Genomic DNA, 22,153 nt, shown 5'->3' with positions numbered 1-22,153 from the left:
AAAAAAGTCAAAAGGGGCGTGGGAAAGCGGGTTCAATCTTTATTCAATATATTTTTCGCTACTCTTTTTGTAACTCAATCAGTCGTGCATCGCGTCCCTGTTTCTTACCCATCGCTCTCTCTCTCTGTCTCTCTCTCTCTCATGCGTCCAATAATGTAGATTTTCGCCCATTTAATCGTCTGATGCATAATAAGTTCTAATTCCAATTCAGATTCAGATCAAGAGCCTCTGTTACTGGTATTGGAGCACTGAGGAGTTATAAAGAGTAACAATGTTTGGGTCAAGTAACCGTAAGTATCAGTTTGGTGTTTGTTTCCCTTCCCACGCATATTCTTGTTTGCTACTGTGGTATTTATAGAAAGTTTTTATATATGTGAATTTAATGAATTATTGGGTAAGATCTATTTCTACACGCAAGACATGGACACGCGGACGCGCAAATTTTCAAAAATTGGGGACACAACACGTTGTGGACATGTTTAATATATATAATTTTCTTTATTTATTATATTTTTAAAATTGAAAAAAAATATAAAATATAAAAAGAGGGTCTCAGTATAAAAAAAATAGAGAGAGAGAGAGAGAGGATCTGCAAATGACGAAAAACAAAGAGGGAAAAGCATAGGGGGAGACAACGGAAACACAGAGAGAGAAAAAGAGACGATCTGTGAGAGACAGAGAGAGACGATCTACGAGAGACAGAGAGAGACAAAGTGCGACAGAGAGAGAGATGACGTTCAAAGTGATGAAAGAAGAAGAAAAACGAAGCAAAGAAGAACGAAAAAGGACATACCTTGATCTAGGGCTTTGATCTTCAACATGTTCAGGTTCTTGTTCACCTTCTTTGTCTTCTCTCTCTCTTTGTTGACCAACATGTTAGGGTTTTGTTTAGAATCGTGTTCGGAACATGTCCAAGCGTGTCCCGAATGTGTACGATTGCAAAAAATTATAACAAAAAAGAGGACACCTCTCATAGAGTGTCGGACACGTGTCCACCACGTGTTCGACGCATGTCCGTGTCCGACACGTGTCCGACACCCATACGCTACCTTCGGAGAGGTGCCTGTGCTTCATAGGCTTCGAACACTGTTGGCCAGAATATATGCAAGAAAAAGATGCTAGTTCAAGTGAGCGTGATTTTTCAATTACCAAATAAAGCATGATAATTGAAATCGTGAACCTTTTAGATTCACCTTAAACTCCCCAAGCCTAGCAGTTCTAGAATCTTCAAATAGATAACAAACCAGCAGTCCATAGTCCATATTGTTAGTTGAATGACCCAAGATTACTCTTGAGATAAATTTCATGAGGCTCTCTTATATCACTAAGAATGTAGCACTTAGTCCTAAAGATTTAAAAATACTTGACATCAGGTTTCTTGCCAAGCTACAGTCCATGTTGGCCTATTAGAGGTTCCATGTAAGGTACACCCCCTATATGAGGTATAACGAGCAATGTTAATTGCTTTAACCCACAAATTCCTAGGTATATTCTTGGCATTAAGCATGACATAGGTCGTCTCCCGTAGATAACTTATTGTTCCCCGCTACAACACCATTTTGTGTGGTATGTGGCGTGGAAAACTCGTGGTTGATCCCTCTTTCTATATGCTAGTCAAAATTCTTGAATTCTTTCTAGGGATGTAAAATGGCATGAAGGATTTTTGCATGCAGGGTGTTTGTTTGGTGGGATAGAGCCATGGGATTGGACTCCATGTCCAATAGAATAATTAGTCCAACGTTTGGTTAGAAAAGTAGAAGTCAGACTAATAGTCCCTCATATGTGGAATAACTCAATCCCAGGGAGGTTGTGGGATAGAAATGGCCGGATTGAGTCAACCTCTGGATTAGCTAGTCAAATAACAAAATTGACCTTGAAGTAAATAACATTTCTTTCTTTCATTTTTTTAAACATGTTGGATTTTTTTTAAACATGTATAAATTAATCTTGTAATATATAGTAGTCTTCTTTCTCTTTTTTTTTTTTTTAATTTTTTTAATCTTTTTTGTATTAGCAAAAAAAGAAAAAAAAAAGAAATATACTTCCAATTTAAATATATATAACATCTATTTTCTTTATTTTCTTGAACTTTTTTATTCATTTATTATAAATATGTGGGATTTTTTTAAACATGTGTAAATTAATCTCATGATATATAAGTCTTCTCTTAATTTTTTTTTTCTTTTTTGTATTAGGAAAATCATAAATGGAAATATTCATATTTAAATAAAATTGTAAGTCTTAGTAAAATAAAATAAAATAAAATATACTTCAAATTTAGCATTGCCATTGAATTCTAAAGGACATGATGATCTTTTAAGAAGTTATCCTTCAGAATTTCCTAATCAAACATGAGATTCATTAAAATAGCTATTTCCAATCATGTAATCCTATGACAAAACAAACATGGGATAAACATCATTTTCATCTAAATAGTTGAGAGACTATTTATTCTAGGACTAACAATCCGTTGGCTTGCGATCCATTTTATCTGGTCCGTCCAAACAAACATGGCCTGAGGCCCTTGCCCAACCAATGGCCCTTGGGCTTAGCTCAATCTCAAGCTCGATCTTAGGTAGGGCTTTTGTCGAGCTCTCAAGGTTGTTAATTTTTTTCTTGATATGGACCCTCCTAGTTAGAAGTAGTTTAGGCAGGGAGCCCATAGGCCTTTGGCCAAATTTATATGTCTACTATTTCCCATGATCACTCCTAACCCTAGAGATAGAAAGAGCAACCCTTCTCATTTTGAACTCTATGAAAAATGTTCTTAAAGCGTATGCACTAGACCTATCTCTAAGGAATCGTACCACAATTAGGGTATAGCACTTCCCATTGAGACTCTTTATACGGGTTATACTTCTAAAAGATTCATATAAATCAGCTCTAAAGGTCAGATGGCAGTAAAATTCTTGGTTTTTTGTGTGTCAATTCCTAAGTTGTTTTTCCTTTTGACATGGACTACACACAAGGCCATTGTTATTACCTAGTTTTGGGACACCTTTCATTAATTCTTACCTGTTATTTTCACTAGGTCATTAAAGTTCACATGTCCTAACCTTTGATGCCACAATTCTATCTTATCTAACTTAACCCTATTGCATACAACAGAAATACTAGGCACGACACATTCCATCACACATTTACCATAAGTTTAAAAAATATGATATTTTTTTTTTGTGTGAAATGAACATGGTGATTGTTCTCCCAAATTTGGCTATTACTTAAAAGATTAAATTTCAAACACTAAACATATAATACATTCTCTAGTCTAGGAAGACTACATGGAATGGTTGTGCCTTTTCCTAAAATTATAGACTTATTGCCATCCCTAAAGGTCACAGTTACACTATCACTTTCTTGGAAGAAGCCAGATGATGACTTATGTTTTGTCATGCATGCAGAATAATCACTAAGAACTAGATGCCAGAGTCATATGTCGTAAGCGTAGTTGTCAAATCAGGATTCAAATTGTGAATTGAAATGGCCTTGTACCAAATCACTAATCGAATTGAATTGTGAATTGTAAAGATTCTGCCACTTTTTCTAACTTAAAAAATATATCTACACACTAGATGTTAAATATTTCTTATAAAAATGAATATTTAGACTTAAATCAATGAAAATGTCCTTGGGTGGCGCTAATGCCACAAATTGAAAAGCAAGTTCCACGCATATTTTATTGCATTGACACAATTTTCCTTGTAATACTATACTCTATGTGACCACACACTTTTTCTTTTGCTTTTTCTTTCTCTATGATTTTGGTTCCACTTTCATTTTCACTCCACATACCCATCTCTCTCTCTCTCTCTCTCTCTCTCCAATTTTTGATTTCACCCAATTTCTTTGCTTCTCTCTCTCCCTCTCTCTCTCTCTCCTGTCCACACCACCATCCACCATGCTGATAGCCTATATTAATGTCGTCGACCACCCACCCACATCCAAATTGCTTTTGTTTTTGCACCAAAAATAAAGATTGGGTTTGTTTGAATATTCATAAACATCAAATGACAATATGTTGTGGGTGGGGGACGATCACAATGAAGAAAATCCATTTGCATCATCAACATTATTATCACTGTCAATTCAATTTTAATCTCCATCCATTGACCACAATAAAACAATATGCCTCTTGCCAGCCTTTCTGCGATGTGGTTTCTATAGAGGATAGAAACTGGAAAAGGCTTGATTGTGGAAGAAAATATAGAAAAATTGAAGGGGGAAGAGAGGTGAAAACATTTCGGTGGAAAAAAGAGGTGTGCAAGTGTTGGTGGAAAATCAATTTGGCTTGTAGTAAGAGAAATCAGTTCAGAAAGAAAAGTGTGAGTTGACATAATTTTGAAGTAAAAGAAGAAAGAAATAGAAGAGAATATGCGAGTAAGAGTTGGGGTTGCCAAAGATGATGAACATGTTAAGTTGATCAGAGAAGGTGTTCTTGTTCTCTTTTTCCACCCATTTTAGAGAGAGAAAATGAAATAGATATGAAGATGGAGAGAATCCATCCTTGCCCAGACGGAAGAACTCATTGGAGTTGAGTACGGTGGGTTGGTAGGTGGTTGATTTTCCATTAGTGAGCAATAGTAAAGGAGAGAGAATGTGGGCGATATATCTCTAGGTCGTAGAGAGAAAATGATAATTTTGCTAGTCATTCAAATTAATTGAAGGGTATCTTTGTCAATGACCTCAAATTTGCATGAAGTCGTGGCATTATCATTGCCCAATGTCCTTTTGAAGGATGACCATGTGGTCTAATAAGTAAGAGGTTAACATGGGTTCCAATGAAATATCACCATCATATTTTTTCTTTTTCCCTTTTTAGATATTTTTTATTAACCATTCTTAATAAAGAAGGTAGACAGACAAATTCTCAATTTCTAAGTAGCAATAACTTAACAACGATGTTGATATTTGGACAATAAGCACACATACCTTTCTAAGTGACAATGACCTAATAATAAGAAAGAATTAATTGCAATTCTTTATTTTAAAACCTAAGGTTTAACTGACCTATCTCATTTAATATTGAATTATATTTATTTCAATAAAATAGCAATAGATAATTCGTGGTGCAAGTTACTTTAACCTTAAACATATTTAGAAAATATATTATGATTTTTTTAAAGGAAAAAAATAAAAAGAAAAGATTAAAAGCATGTTGGCTCTGACTAAATTTGATTAGATCCTATTAAAAACTATCTATTATCAAAGTAACAAATCATGTATATATATTAGTTATTTTCATACTAAACACTATTATTATGTCATTTTCACTAAAAAGAGGGAAACAAATAATCGAAATATGTTGGACATGATAGTTAGAATTGCATGAATCGCAAAAAGTGAATTGATTGGTGAATCATGCGATTCACCATAAATCACTTCCAAAATAGATTCATTTATAGATTTGTATTGATTTGGCATAAATTGTGAATCGAATCGTGAATCGTAAGATTTTGGTAGACTACATAACAAGGTAGTGTATCCTTTCTAGGCCCTCCTTATTTTACTATAGGCCCTTTAGGATTTAACACATTGTTAGTGTTTGACATCTTCCTATTCATTTGGGTTTACTTTCTCTTATTTTGAGGCATCCTATTGGGCTTTTGGTTCACAATATTGTCTTTACCCTTTCAAAAATTTGTTGAAGTGGGTGAAACCTGCCAATTCATAGAAAAGGAAAGCAACCTATGAATATCATGGCTAAGATTTCTAGATTGATTTGCTAGGGTCTAAAGCTGGTTAATGCTGAAAAAAATAAGAACTACTTGAGAACTTCTTGAAGTGCCCCTGGCATCGAACACTACTTTCTCTAAGGTAGACACCCTAGACGTAGCCTTTCTACAAGATTGTGTACTATCATTTCTTTTCTTTTCTAAAGCAATGAACCTCTTAGAAAGGATAGCTTTATAATTATTGAGTTGTTTTGTAGAAGTCGTCTTCTCACTTATTTTAGATGTTTGAATCAAAAAAAAAAAAAAGAAGAAAAAAAAAAAGATCTAAAGACATCTCCCTCCTTTTCTACCAAGTTCATCTTACTTTTCTTAAGCTTGAGACACGCTTTATCCATTTCACCATAAGCGTGCTGAATTGACTCTACTTCCTCCCCATTAGAGACTCCTTAGAAACAGTACCATTGGAGCTAGACACATGCACCACTACCTAAGTCTGGAGCTTTCTCATGTTGAGAAGTCTATCCTCTCTCTCAAATAACCATATAGTATAGTTCTTACAATCTTCGCCTAAGTCTAAGCTCTCCTCTGAGGCATTGGCAACCTATGTGATTGTTAGTCCCTTGGCTTTGGGCATTTACCTGTTAGGGCACTGGATAGAATTTGGAAATATGTCCAAAAACATGATATCTGTGATACTTTCCTTTTGGATTTCCTATCCTTCCCCGATTGAGACTTCTTATCACTTTTATTCTGATTAGATTTGTAGTTGATGACAATCAGTATTTGGTGGGCCTATGGTGGTCATTGGATTCACGGGTCATTTGTGCTGGATAGTTAGGCTTCGGGTCTTTTGGTGGTAACCTGCAAACAAAACCCTTAAGAACTCATCGGTAGGTGCCCTTCTCAGGGGATCTCTGACAAATAAATTAGTTCTCTTGAAGATAGAGAGCAATGGAGGATTGCAAAAGATGAAAATGATATAAGATACTTGGAATGCGTATTGTGGTTGTATGTATATTCTTATTTGCCAAGGGGGACCACATGGCACTCCTTTCTTAGGACGTGTATGATAGTACACCTGCAGGTTCAAGTGGCAGGGGAGACAAGCAAATGACACAATGCGTCCTCTGTGTGACTGCGTTGTGCCCATTATGGAAGGGCGCCAGAGGTTAGTTGCATGCTTGTGGTCGTCCGACTTGGACACATGGTCTAGCTTGCTGACTGAAGGGGCCTTGGTAGAATCGAGTTGGGCCTTGGCCCAGCGGCGTCTACCGGATCAGCCCGTATGGGCCTATACTCATCAATAGTGATTGTTTGTTCGTAGGTTTTGAGGACATATTGCTCTTTTTAAACTTAGGCTATGTTTGGGTGGAAGGGTCAAAAAGAAGGAATGAGAATCTTATTACTAGTAATAAAATTATTTGTCAATGTTATTCAAGCATTTGATTTAGTTAGGAATTATCTATCGACAAATGTGGCAAATTATGAAATTTTAAATGTTGTGAGGCACTCTACTTTTTAATCTTAAATGGTTTTCATTCCTCTAAAAATGTGAGACTACCTTATGGGAGTGTAGGGATTAGACTTCTGCTTAACTTGGGAAAGTGATTCCAGTCTGAGTATGTAATCATGAATCACTTTCCGATTCCAATTAATTCCAAATAGTGGAATCACAAGGGCCCTAAATCATATTCTCATTCCCCCTCAAGATTCATACCATCCAAATTGAACCTTAAGGAATTTCTTACATTTTTTAGCAAACATAGTAAGGTCTTCGTCACCTATTTCTACATCATGATACTCTACTGTGTCCTATAGTGGCTTTTTAAGTGCAATACTCATTGTTTTATTAGGGAGAAGCAGGTCATGTGTTGAGTCCATAGGTTTGGAGGCAACCTATGACCGCTTCTATCATGAGGAAATCTATGTCTTTACTCTTTCCTAGAACAATTTAGCCCTGAATCAGTCAAGGGGAAGCCTCAAAACCTTCTCGCAATTTTTGACTCTCCGATGGATTCACTTGAGTTGAATTTGAAGTTGATTATGTCATCGAGTCTAGCATAAAATCGATCAGAAGTCTTGATTCTTGCATCTACATTCTTTAAACCTGGTGCTTGAAGCTTAGAGTTTTTAATAGTAAGGCTTGAAACTTAGTGGTCATGGCTAGTTTCTGGGACAAATGTGGCAAATTATAAAATTTTAAATGCTGTGAGGCAATCTACGTTTTACTCTTAAATGGTTTTCGTTCGTCTAAAAATGTGTGATTACAGTGTAGGGATTATACTTCTGCTTAATTTGGGAAATTGTTTCCAATTTGAGTATGTAATCATGAATCACTTTCCGATTCCAATTAATTCCAAATAGTGGAATCACAAGGGCCCTAAATCATATTCTCATTCCCCCTCAAGATTCATACCGCCCAAATTATTATTTATCAAAAAAAAAAAAATACCACCCAAATTAAACCTTAAGGAATTTCTTACATTTTTTAGCAAACATAGTAAGGTCTTCCTCACCTATTTCTACATCATGATACTCTGCTGTGTCCTATAGTGGCTTTTTAAGTGCAACACTCTTTGTTTTATTAGGGAAACGCAGGTCATATGTTGAGTCCATGGGTTTGGAGACAACCTATGAGCTCTTCTATCATGAGAGAATCTATGTCTTTACTCTTTCCTGTAACAATTTAGTTCTGAATCAGTCGGGGGCAGCCTCAAAACGTTCTCACAATTTTTTACTCTCTAATGAATTCACTTAAGTTGAATCTGAAGTTGATTATGTCATTGAGTCTAGCATAAAATCAATCAAAAGTCTAGACTCTTGCATCTACATTCTTTAAACTTAGTGCTTGAAGCTTAGAGCTTTCAATAGTTAGGCTTGAAACTTAGTGGTGAAGGCTAGTTTATGGGACAGATAACATATAAACTAGCATTAATTGCTTTTCTGTTCTTGCCATTATTTTCTGTCAATTTTGTCCCATCTGAAGGGGCTTAGGCTTGGACTCACCCCTAGCATTTATTATGCAAGGTGGTATATAGCCATAGTCAACAAATAAACCCAACTATGCCTCAAGAAAGATCCCATGCATTCTTTCCAATATGCATAATGACTCCTGTCAAATAGTTGAGGTTTAGTTTTTAAACCACTTTCTTAGGCAAGTCTAAATCCATTGAAATGGTTTAAATGGATCTAACTCTGGGCGTTAGATTCACAAAGTGTCTCAAACACTGGTGGCCAAAGAATGTGAGATGCAAGTGTGTGTATGGCTCTTTAATGATCAAACTAGTGATGGATTACAGATCTGTTAGTTTATTGAATTAGAATTGTTTGTCTAAGTTTCATGTGATCTTGTTGGAGGTTTGGAACTCTGTGGAGGCTAGGGCACCTCAGAAATCTGTTTGTGTATCTCATAATTTTATAATAGCCCTATTTCTAGGTTGATCAATATAGTTTTTCTTCAATTCCAAAACTCTACACAATGCTCAAGCAGCCTTTGAGCATACTGGACTGGAAATCCAATCATTGTACATTGGTCGAGCTGCCTTTAAGCGGGCTTTGAATGGACCTCTTGGGTGGTAAACCAGGCTCCTGTCTAGCTCTTGAATTGCTCGAATGCCCTTTGATTAGGATTCTCTGATTGTCTATTCTTGCATTGTTTTTCAAGGAGTAATAGTAACAGTTAAAATTTGGTCCAATCCTGTTTCTCAATCAATTAGGTAATAAAAACACACATAATTGAAATCTAGCAAGCCTAAGTCAATTAAACCAATGAAAAACGTGTCCTAGACTAATGCTATATGCACAGTAGAGAAATTATAAAAACACATGGAGTAAGCATTGTAAAGTGTTAGATGATCATTGACTCATGGATATGGTATGAAAACTGATGACATGTGTAGACAACCTAGCATAAGTTTTGTCCATGGAAATCACCACCATACATCTTGAAACAAGTTCTCCTTGTAAAGTTTGTTCCTTGGCATACTGTTGAGTTCCTTGACTTTTTGAACATGAAATGCCTTTTTTTTTCCTTTTTTTTTCATCCCTTCCTATTTTGTTTTTTTATTTTTTCCCTCTTTCTTGCTTTTGTGCCTTTTTCTATTTTTCAAATAGGAATGATCTATGTTCATTAATGTGTATATGTGATATTATCACAAATAAATAAATACTAAATAAAGATAAATGTTTGTTTGGAACCTGCATGCATTGATGTTTATATCATACATTGTTTATGATGTGAGTTCTTTCAATGTTTGCTCTTGTTTTCCTTAATAATATGGTGGAGTTCACTAGTAAATAGATGGTCTTTTTTATTTGCTTCTCATCCTTTTTCTGCATACTTATAAATGTGGAATCAATTGACAGCTTTTGGGCAGTCGTCCAATAGCCCATTTGGGTCCCAATCAGTTTTTGGACAGGCTAATAATGCAAGCAGCAATCCATTTGCTCCCAAACCTTTCGGTAGTACAACCCCTTTGGGTTCGCAGACAGGGGGTTCCATTTTTGGCACTTCAACTAGCGTTTTTGGTGCAACCCAATCATCATCACCTTTGACTTCCACGCCAGCTTTTGGTGCTTCATCGGCTCCAGCTTTTGGTGGTTCCATGTCTGCTTTTGGAGCTTCATCAACTCCTGCTTTTGGAGCTTCATCATCACCATCATTTGGCAGTAAGTACATTTAAGGAGGGTACTCCATATCCACTTCTTGTCTGATTATTTTAATTTGATATATGATTAGGCAGAATCTATAAGGCATAGTCTGTAGCTTCTTTGGGAATGTGTTAGCATCCTAGTATCCTTGAGGCAATGAAGTGTTAGTCATGACAATATACATTGATTTTCAGATGTTTTATTGTTCTTTTAGTCATTATTTTCCATCAATCCCTTTCTTAACCGTTCGATACGGGGAAGTGGAAATGGTTCTTAGGTGGAATATGTACTCCCTATGAGTTTGACAATTGAATTTTTCATTATAAATAATTTTACTTGATTAGCCTTGGGTCATTGATTCCATAGCTTGATTTAAATGCAATGTTGGGAGTGATAAAGCCTGGGGAGTACGATTTAGGAGTTATTGCACACACACTAAGTTCTCCTTTCAATTGCGATTTTTTGGGAGAGCCAGTGACTTTCTCTAGTAATATTGTCGCTAAGCAAATCTTTTGTTTCCTTTTGCAATATGAAGGGAATAATGCCTAATAACCCCCAAGGAGATTTCTATGTTTGAACAGCTTATTTTTCTCTTACTTCTAATTTGGATGAATATTTGCTTGGGTGCTTTATACCAGGCTTCTTATTGCTTTGATATACTTATTATTTTTGTAGTCATTAAATTATTATTTTGTCAACAACTGACTTTTGTATGAACTTATTTAATGGTCATTGTCAATTGAACATGCTGATCTTCCTCGTTTGCTAATGATGAATTTGGCATTTATGAATCCATTATGCACAATATTCTTTTACTTGGATAGGACTTGCCTTGGTGAGTGAAAAGCTTGATTTAACTGCTTCCGTGGAGAACTTGATCTGGACAAGTGGGGTCTAACAGTTATTTGTGACGTATTCAACTGGTTCTGTTTCAAATTTGCCTTCTGTTTTTTTGGAGCTACCATGTATAGCACTTTCTCATTGTAGCATATTATGCTGAGTGAACAATTTGTTTCTCCTTCAGAGTGTTTAACAGGAATAAAGACTGAATAAACCAAATTTTTTTATTTCTTCATTCTTTCTTGGGGGACTTACGTGTTGGTCCTACTAAGCGGATTTATTGCTCAATAAGTCTTATGATAATTAATGATATTTTTCATCATACACTATTAAAAAAGGTCACTAATTGTTAATTTTCAGTGAAAGTTTGAAAATTGTCACAAAAAACGTCACTAAATTATAAGTTTTAGCGACAGTTTAAAAAAATCATCATAAAAAAAGTCACTAATTTTGAACTTTTAGCTACAGTTTGAAAAATCCGTCACAAAAACGTCACTAATTGTAAGTTTTAGCGACAATTTATAAAATCGTGAAAAAAGTCGCTAATTAGCAATATGTAAAAAATCGTCATGAAAAATTATTTTTAGCAACGATTGTACTATGACTTGTTTTCAGTAGGAATTGATGGGAATTAGTCTAACTATTAGGACATATTGGTAGCTTAGCCTTATTTTTATTTTTTTATTTTTTTTACTTTTAAGTGCATGGATACTTGCTTACTTTTTTGTATTGGTGTTCTTGCTTGTATCTCTTCATCATTAAGGTCACATAGTGGTTTTTCCATCACTAGTGTTCTATCATTTAATCGTTGATTAATTCCTGTGTTGCACATTGTCTATTAGTGTTGTTTTTATAGACATAATTGAGTTCTCTCATTTTCAATTATTCATATGGCATTTTTTCCCCCTATCTTGTTCTATCCTGTGACCAACGCATTCTGGATTTATATTGAACTGACTATGCTTAATCTCTTTATTTATTATGGAAACATAGGTTCTTCTGTTTTTGGACAAAAGTCTGCTTTCGGTGGCTTTGGGTCCAGTACTACCCAAACAAGTCCTTTTGGAAGCACATTCCAACAATCACGGCTGGCTTTTGGTAGCAGCTTATTTGGTTCTTCTACTCCTTTTGGCGCACCAAGTCAACCTACATCTGGGGTACTGTGCGATAAACGAATACCCACTAGACTAAAAGGTAAGTTCTATAAAACGGCTATTAGACTAGCGATGTTGTATGGGACGGAGCGTTGGGCAACCAAGAAACAACATGTAGATAAGATGAGTGTGGCTGAGATGAGGATGCTAAGGTGGATGTGTGGCAAGGCTAGACAAGACAGAATTAGGAATGAGTGTATTCGGGAATGGGTAGGAGTAGCACCGATAGAAGATAAGTTGAGAGAGAATCGATTGAGATGATTTGGTCATATTCAATGGAAACCAATAGAGGCAGTAGTGAAGAGATGTGATGCTGTAATGGTAGATGGAAGTATTAGGGGACGGGGTAAGCTTAGATTAACGTTAGCTAGCGTTGTAAATAGAGATATGGATTTGCTTAATTTGACTAACAAAATGGCCTTTGATAGGACCGCGTGGAGAAGAAGGATTCATGTAACCGACCCCATTTGATGAGACTTAAGACTTGGTTTGGTTTGGTTAGGTTTTGAGGACGTATTGCTCTTTTTAAATTTAGGCTATTTTTGGATGGAAGGGTCAAAAAGAAGGTATGAGAATCTTATTACCAGTAATAAAATTACTTGTCATTGCTATTCAAGCATTTGATTTAGTTAGGAATTATCTATTGACAAATGTGGCAAATTATAAAATTTTAAATGTTGTGAGGCAATCTACTTTTTACTCTTAAATGGTTTTCATTTCTCTGAAAATGTGAGATTACAGTGTAGGGATTATACTTCTGTTGAATTTGGGAAAGTGTTTCCAGTCTGAGTATGTAATCATGAATCACTTTTCGATTCCAATTAATTCCAAATAGGGGAATCACAATGGCCCTAAATCATATTCTCATTCCCCCCTCAAGATTCATACCATCCAAATTGAACCTTAAGGAATTTCTAACATTTTTTAGCAAACATGGTAAGGTCTTCCTCACCTATTTCTACATCATGATACCCTACTATGTCCTATAGTGGCTTTTTAAGTGCAATACTCTTTGTTTTATTAGGGAGACGCAGGGCTTGGAGGGCTTGGAGACAACCTATGAGCTCTTCTATTACGCCTGCTTTTGGTGCTTCTTCTAGTGCACCATCAGCATTTAGCCAATCAACTTCTTCGTTTGGTGAGGTTTTCTTTGTCTCCTCTCTTCTTCTTCTTCATTTTGTTGTTGTAATGTATACGGTGGATACATTTTGGACTTTCAATGTTTTTTCTTGAAGAGCTTTGCATGTCGTAATGTAAGGGATTTTAGTATCTTATGGCTCATGCTTTTTAATTTGCTCTGATTTTGCTGAAACTTTGTTTCGTCATGAACTTCATGCAGGAGCCCCGGCTACAACTGCAACATTTGGGAGCTCTGGTTTTGGGCAGCCTGCTTTTGGGGGTCAACGAGGGGGAAGTAGGTTGGCTGCTTATACAGCAACAGCTGAGTTAGATAGTGACAGTGGTACACAGATTGCTGGAAAGCTGGAGTCAATATCAGCCATGCCAGTCTACAAAGACAAAAGCCATGAAGAACTGAGATGGGAAGACCATCAGTTGGGTGATAAAGGTATATTCTCTTTTCCAAAAACCCTTGGCATCTCTTATAAAAATAAATATTTAGACTTAAATCAATGAAAATGTCCTTGGGTGGTGCTAATGCCACAAATTGAAAAGAAAGTTCCACGAATATTTTATTGCATTGACACAATTTTCCTTATAGTACTGTATTCCATGTGATCACACACTTTTTCTTTTGGTTTTTCTTTCTCTGTGACTTTGTTTCCACTTTCATTTTCACTCTTCACATACCCATATATATCTCTCTCTCTCTCTCTCTCTAATTTCTGATTTCACCTAATTTCTTTGCTTTTCTCTCTCTGTCTCTCTGTCTCTCTCCCCTGTTCACACCACCATCCACCATGCTGATAGCCAAGATTAACGTCGTCGACCAGCCACCAGCATCCAAATTGCTTTTGTTTTTGCACCAAAAATAAAGATTGGGTTTGTTTGAATATTCATAAGCATCAAATGACAATAGGTTGTGGGTGCGAGACAATCACAATGAAGAAAGTCCATTTGCATCATCAATATTATTATCACTGTCAATTCAATTTTAATCTTCATCCATTGACCACAATAAAACAATATACCTCTTGCCAGCCTTTTTGCTATGTGGTTTCTATAGAGGACAGAAAGAGGAAAAGGCTTGATTGTAGAGGAAAAGGCTTGATTGTGGAAGAAAATATAGAAAAATTGAGGGGGGAAGAGAGGTGAGAATATTTCGGTGGAAAATAGAGGTGTGCAAGTGTTGGTGGAAAATCAATTTGGCTTGTAGTAAGAGAAATCAGTTCAGAAAGAAAAGCGTGAGTCAACATAATTTTGAAGTAAAAGAAGAAAGAGATGGAAGAGAATATGCGAGTAAGAGTTGGGGTTGCCAAAGATGATGAACATGTTAAGTTGATCAGAGCACCCATTTTAGAGAGAGAAAATGAAATAGATATGAAGATGGAGAGAATCCATCCTTGCCCAGACAGAAGAACTCATTGGAGTTGAGTACGGTGGGTTGGTAGGTGGTTGATTTTCCATTAGTGAGCAATAGTAAAGGAGAGAGAATGTGGGCGATATATCTCTAGGTCGTAGAGAGAGAATAATAATATAGGTGGCTTAGTGTTATTAAAGGCGAGCCTAGGCGTGCTCCTAGGCCCAATTCCCATCCAGTCCCAAGGATTGCGCCTTGTAGTGTTCTAGGCCAAGCGACTTCGATAAGGCACGCCTAGGCCTAAGTCCCATCCAAGCCCAAGGTTTGCGCCTTGTAGTTTTCCAAGCCAGGCGACTTCGATAAGGCGATAAGGCGTCTGACTGGTCAAGGCTTGTATCTTGAGGGCTTTTTTTTATTGTTGCTTTAATTGGTTTTGTTTAAAATTTGACCATTGATTAAATATGGTGAAGCTACAAAAGATCTCTACTCTTATTACAGATGCTAATACATTGGGCATTCAATCCAAAATCAATAATAGAAAAAAAATTAGCCGTAATTCCTAATCGGACACTAAATGTTTAACATTTCATTTTGTTTTTGTTGAACCCTAAATTATTTATTTATATTAAATTAAAGTGAATTGATTGTGAATCATGCGATTCACCATAAATCACTTCCAAAATAGATTCATCCATATATTTGTATTGATTTTGCTTAAATTGTGAACTGAATCGTGAATCATAAGATTCTGGTAATAGAGGTCGTAAGTGCAATGTGGACTACATAACAAGGTAGTGTATCCTTTCTAGGCCCTCCTTATTTTACTATAGGCCCTTTAGGATTTGACACATTGTTAGTGGTTGACATCTTCCTATTCATTTGGGTTTACTTTCTCTTATTTTGAGGCATCCTACTGAGCTTTTGGTTCGCAATATTGTCTTTACCCTTTCAAAAATTTGTTGAAGTGGGTGAAACCTGCCAATTCATAGAAAAGGAAAGAAACCTATTAATTTCATGGCTAAGATTTCTAGATTGATTTGCTGGGGTTTGAAGTTGGTTAATTCTAAAAAAAATAAGAACTACTTGAGAACTTCTTGAATTGCCCCTTCTATCGAACACTACTTTCTCTCAAGTAGACAATCTAGACGTAGCCTTTCTACAAGATTGTGTACAATCATTTCTTTTCTTTTCTAAAGCAATGAACCTTTTAGAAAGGATAGCTTTATAATTATTGAGTTGTTTTGTAGAAGTCGTCTTCTCACTTATTTTAGATCTTTGAATCAAAAAAAAAAAAAAAAGATATAAAGACGCCTCTTCCTTTTTTACCATGTCCATCTTACTTTTCTTAAGCTTGAGACACTCTTTATACATTTCAGCATAAGCGTGCTGAATTGACTGCACTTCCCCCCCATTAGAGACATCTAGCTCCTTAGGAACACTACCATTGGAGCTAGACACATGCACCACTACCTAAGTCTAGAGCTTTCTCATGTTGAGAAGTCTATCCTCTCTCTCAAATAACCATGTAGTATCGTTCTTATAGTCTTCGCCTTAGTCTAAGCTCTCCTTAGAGGCATTGGCAACCTATGTGATTGTTAGTCCCTTGGCTTTGGACATTTACCTGTTAGGGCACTGGATAGAATTTGGAAATATGTCCAAAAACATGATATCTGTGATACTTTTCTTTTGAATTTCCTATCTTTCCCTGTTAAGACTTCTTATCACTTTTATTCTGATTAGATTTGTAGTTGATGACAATCAGTATTTGGTAGGCCTATGGTGGTCATTGGATTCACGGGTCATCTGCGCTAGATAGTTAGGCTTCGGGTCTTTTGGTGGTAACCTGCAAACAAAACCCTTATCAGTAGGTGCCCTTCTTAAGGGATCTCTGACAAATAAATTAGTTCTCTTGAAGATAGAGAGCAATGGAGGAATGCAAAAGATGAGAATGAGATAAGATACTTGGAATGCGTATTGTGGTTGTATGTATATTCTTATCTGCCAATGGGGACCACATTGTGCTCCTTTCTTGGGATGTGCATGATTGTACACCTGCAAGTTGAAGTGGCAGGGGAGACAAGCAAATGACACAATGCGTCCTCTGTGTGACTGCGTTGTGCCCATTATGGAAGGGCCCCAGGGGTTAGTTGCATGCTTGTGGTTGTCCGACTTGGACAGATGGTCTGGCTTGTTGACCGAAGGGGCCTTGGTAGACTTGAGTTGGGCCTTGGCCCAGCGGCGTCTATTGGATCAGCCCGTATGGGCCTATACTCATCAATAGTGATTGTTTGTTTGTAGGTTTTGAGGACGTATTACTCTTTTTAGACTTAGGCTATGTTTGGATGGAAGGGTCAAAAAGAAGGAATGAGAATCTTATTACCAGTAATAAAATTACTTGTCAATATTATTCAAGCATTTGATTTAGTTAGGAATTATCTATTGACAAATGTGGCAAATTATAAAATTTTAAATGTTGTGAGGCAATCTACTTTTTACTCTTAAATGGTTTTCATTCATCTAAAAATGTGGGATTACTGTATGGGAGTGTAGGGATTAGACTTCTGCTTAATTTGGGAAAGTGATTCCAGTCTGAGTATGTAATCGTGAATCACTTTCCGATTCCAATTAATTCCAAATAGTGGAATCACAAGGGCCCTAAATCATATTCTCATTCCCCCTCAAGATTCATACCATCCAAATTGAACCTTAAGGAATTTCTTACATTTTTAAGCAAACATAGTAAGGTCTTCGTCACCTATTTCTACATCATGATACTCTACTATGTCCTATAGTGGCTTTTTAAGTGCAATACTCTTTGTTTTATTAGGGAGAAGTAGGTCATATGTTGAGTCCATAGGTTTGGTGACAACCTGTGAGCTCTTCTATCATGAGGAAATCTATGTCTTTACTCTTTCCTATAACAATTTAGCCCTGAATCAGTCAAGGGGAAGCCTCAAAACCTTCTCACAATTTTTAACTCTGATGGATTCACTTAAGTTGAATGTGAAGTTGATTATGGCCCCGTTTGGTAGAGCTGTGGGAAAATGATTATAGATTATGGCTTAACAGATTATGGATTATGGCTTTAAACATAAGCTATTAACCTGTTTGGTGCAGCTGTAAAATTATGGATTTAATCACCAGAGTAATGTTTGGTTGAATAAACTGTAAAATAGCTTAATTAGTATCAATTAATATAAAATTTATTTCATTAATGGCTTAATTATTATTTTATTTTTTTATTAATATAAAAATCACAATTTTTTTTCATTAAATAATCAAAAAAAAAAAATTTTGTTTAATTTATTAATTCATTACAATTAATATCAATTCATATTCATGTATTTATATTAATGTTGTGACTTCATTATATATTATTTTTTTTATATCCATTTTAATAACAACAATTGTTATTTTCATAAACATCAATTAGTTATTTAATAGAAGTTATTAAATAGAAATTATTTCATTTATTTATTTATTTTCAATAGTACTAAATTAATAATTTCTTTTATTAAAAAAATAGTTAAATGGAGAGGACAGAGAGAGAGAGACGTTGAGAGAGCAACGCTGGATTGTCACAGGAGGCCGCCTCCTTCATTGGTGAAGAGATCGCGAAGAAAGCGATCGCAGAAGAGAGAGAAGAGATCGATCGCGCTAGGATTTGATATCATCACTGGTGGAGCTAGGGTTTCAGATCGTCACCGACGGCGCTAGGGTTTCAAATCGTCACCGGCAACTCTAGGGTTTCAGATCGATCGCGACGGTTAGGGTTTTGCCCCTCAGTTGTGATCGCGACGGCGGAAGGTCGATCAAGAGAGAGAGATGTTGCCAGAAACCATAACCCACGCCGGAAATCGCCTCTCTCTCTCTCTCTCTCAGAGTGGACAGTTTGAGAGTGTGCTTTATATACGAGGTATTTGGTAATACTGGAGTTTGATAAGGGGCATTTAAGTAATTTTGCCCGTCCAAACCAACTTTCCGCTTAATCTATAATCTCCAAAGCACCCCCTCAGCCATTTCAAGAAAAAACTATTTTTCCACTTAATTTAAGCTGTAATCTGATGAGTTAAGTTGCACCAAACACAATGTTTTAGCTTAAATTAAGCTAAAAGTTAAAATAAGCAACTTTTAAGCTGCGCCAAACACCCACTATGCTATCGAGTCTAGAATAAGATCGATCAAAAGTTCAGACTCTTGCATTTACATTCTTTAAACTTGGTGCTTAAAGCTTAGAGTTTTTAATAGTAAGGCTTGAAACTTAGTGATCAAGGCTTCTGTTCTTGCCATTATTTTTTGTCAATTTTGTCCCATCTGAAGGGGTTTAAGCTTGGACTCACCCCTAGCATTTATTTTGCAAGGTGGTATATAGCCATAGTCAACAAATAACCCAACTATGCCTCAAGACTATGCCTCAAGAAAGATCTCATGCATTCTTTCCAATATGCATAATGACTCCTGTCAAATAGTTGAGGTTTAGTTTTTAAACCACTTTCTTAGGCAAGTCTAAATCCATTTAAATGGTTTAAACGGATCTAACTCTAGGCGTTAGATTCACAAAGCGTCTCAAACACTGCTGGCCAAAGAATGTGAGATGCAAGTGTGTGTATGGCTTTTTAACGATCAAACTAGCGAAGGTGTACAGATCTGTTAGTTTATTGAATTAGAATTGTTTGTCTAAGTTTCATGTGATCTTGTTTGAGGTTTGGAACACTATGGATGCTAGGGCACCACAGAAATCTATTTGTGTATCTCATAATTTTATAATAGCCCTATTTCTAGGTTGATCAATATAGTTTTTCTTCAATTCCAAAACTCTACACAACGCTCAAGTAGCCTTTGAGCATGATATACTAGAAATCCAATCATTGTACATTGGTCAAGCTGCCTTTAAGCGGGCTTTGAATGGACCTCTTGGGTGGCAAACCAAGCGCCTGTCTAGCTCTTGAATTGCTTGAATGCCCTTTGATCAGGACTCTCGGATTGTCTATTCTTGCATTGTTTTTCAAGAAGTAATAGTAACACAGCTAAAATTTGGTCCAATCCTGTTTCTCAATCAATGAGGTAATAAAAACAAACATAATTGAAATCTGGCAAGCCTAAGTCAATTAAACCAAAGAAAAACGTGTCCTAGACTAATGCTATATGCACAGTAGAGAAATTATAAAAACACATGGAGTAAGCATTGTAAAGTGTTAGATGATCATTGACTCATGGATATGGTATGAAAACTGATGACATGTGTAGACAACCTAGCATAAGTTTTGTCCATGGAAATCACCACCATACATCTTGAAACAAGTTCTCCTTGTAAAGTTTGTTCCTTGGCATACTGTTGAGTTCCTTGATTTTTTGAACATGAAATGCCTTTTTTTTTTTTCCTTCTTCCCTTTCTATTTTGTTTTTAATTTTTTCCCTCTTTCTTGCTTTTGTGCCTTTTTTCTATTTTTCAAAGAGGAATGATCTATGTTCATTAATGTGTGTATACGTGGTATTGTCACAAATAAATAAATACTAAATAAAAATAAATGTTTGGTTGGAACCTGCATGCATTGATGTTTACATCATACATTGTTTATGATGTAAGTTCTTTCAATGTTTGCTCTTCTTTTCCTTAGTAATATGGTGGGGTTCACTGGTAAATAGACCATCTTTTTTATTTGTTTTTCATCCTTTTTCTGCATACTTATAAATGTGGAATCAATTGACAGCTTTTGGGCAGTCATCCAATAGCCCATTTGGGTCCCAATCAGTTTTTGGACAGGCTAATAATGCAAGCAGCAATCCATTTGCTCCAAAACCCTTCGGTAGTACAACTCCTTTGGATTCGCAGACAGGGGGTTCCATTTTTGGTGGCACTTCAAGTGGCGTATTTGGTGCAACCCAATCATCATCACCTTTGACTTCCACACCAGCTTTTGGTAGTTCCATGCCTACTTTTGGAGCTTCATCAACTCCTGCTTTTGGAGCTTCATCATCATCAATTGGCAGTAAGTACTTTTAAGGAGGGTACTCCATATCCACTTCTGGTCTGATTATTTTAATTTGATATATGATTAGGCAGAATCTATAAGGCATAGTCTATAGCTTCTTTGGGAATGTGTTAGCATCCTAGCATCCCCTAGGCAATGGAGTGTCAGTTATGACAATATACATTGATTTTCAGATGTTTTATTGTTCTTTTAGTCATTATTTTCCATCAATCCCTTTCTTAACCGTTCGATACGGGGAAGTGGAAATGGTTCTTAGGTGGAATATGTACTCACTATGAGTTTGACATTTGAATTTTTCATTATAAATAATTTTACTTGATTAGACTTGGGTCATTGATTCCATGGCTTGATTTAAATGCTATGTTGGGGGTGATAAAGCCCGAGGAGTTTGATTTAGGAGTTATTGCGCACACACTAAGTTCTCCTTTCAATTGTGATTTTTTGGGAGAGTCAGTGACTTTCTCCTAGTAATATTGTCACTAAGCAAATATTTCGTTTCCTTTTGCAATATGAATAGAATAATGCCTAATAACCCCAAAGGAGATTTCTATATTTGAACAGTTTATTTTTCTTTTACTTCTAATTTGTACTAATATTTTCTTGGGTGCTTTATACCAGTCTTCTTCTTGCTTTGATATACTTATTATTTTTGTAGTCATGAAATTATTATTATGTTAACAACTGACTTTTGTATGTAACTTATTTAATGGTCATTGTCAATTGAACTTGTTGATCTTCCTGGTTTGCTAATGATGAATTTGGCATTTTTGAATCCTTTATGCACAATATTCTTTTACTTAGATAGGACTTGCCTTGGTGAGCGAAAAGCTTGATTTAACTGCTTCCGTGGAGAAATTGATATGGACAAGTGTGGTTTAGCAGTTATTTGTTACATATTCAACTGGTTCTATTTCAAATTTGCCTTCTATTTTTTTGGAGCTACCATGTATAGCACTCTCTCTTTGTAGTATATTATGCTGAGCGAACAATTTGTTTCTCCTTCAGAGTGTTTAAAGGGAATATAGACTGAATAAACCAAATTTTTTTATTTCTTTATTCTTTCTTGGGGGACTTACGTGTTGGTCCTACTAAGTGGACTTATTGTTCAATAGATCTTATAATAATTAATGACATTTTTCATCCTACACTATGACAAAACGTCACTAATTGTTAATTTTCAATGACAGTTTGAAAATTGTCACAAAAAATGTCACTAAATTAGAAGTTTTAGCGACAGTTTAAAAAATTTGTCATAAAAAAAGTCGCTAATTTTGAACTTTCAGTTACAGTTTGAAAAATTCGTCGCAGAAAAATGTCACTAATTGTAAGTTTTAGCGACAATTATAAAAATCATAAAAAAAAAGT

The 22,153-nt window shown here is 35.8% G+C and overlaps 1 protein-coding gene across 8 annotated transcripts in view; it reads left to right on the top strand.

The window, feature by feature from the left end:
* The first annotated feature begins 52 nt into the window (after positions 1 to 52).
* LOC145824719 (uncharacterized) overlaps positions 53 to 22,153 on the top strand; it is a 24,961-nt gene continuing 2,860 nt past the window's right edge. Inside the window, exons 1-6 of one of the 8 annotated variants that reach the window (XM_082925275.1) lie at positions 53 to 290; positions 10,038 to 10,340; positions 12,156 to 12,356; positions 13,341 to 13,454; positions 13,656 to 13,883; positions 20,507 to 20,785. In XM_082925275.1, coding sequence (XP_082781401.1) covers positions 272 to 290; positions 10,038 to 10,340; positions 12,156 to 12,356; positions 13,341 to 13,454; positions 13,656 to 13,883; positions 20,507 to 20,785 — 1,144 coding nt within the window. In that variant the 5' untranslated portion in view covers positions 53 to 271. Of the gene's footprint in view, positions 828 to 10,037; positions 10,345 to 12,155; positions 12,361 to 12,744; positions 12,883 to 13,340; positions 13,455 to 13,655; positions 13,884 to 20,506; positions 20,786 to 22,153 lie in introns of those variants that run through there. The other 7 variants (XM_082925276.1, XM_082925279.1, XM_082925277.1 and 4 more) reach the window with 7 other exon arrangements.

Source organism: Camellia sinensis, chromosome 4, assembly GCF_055761805.1.
Source record: "Camellia sinensis isolate YWXY chromosome 4, ASM5576180v1, whole genome shotgun sequence".
Classification (NCBI taxonomy): Eukaryota; Viridiplantae; Streptophyta; class Magnoliopsida; order Ericales; family Theaceae; genus Camellia; species Camellia sinensis.
Note: the sequence above shows the minus strand (reverse complement) of the source record. Positions and strands in the feature narration are given on the sequence as shown.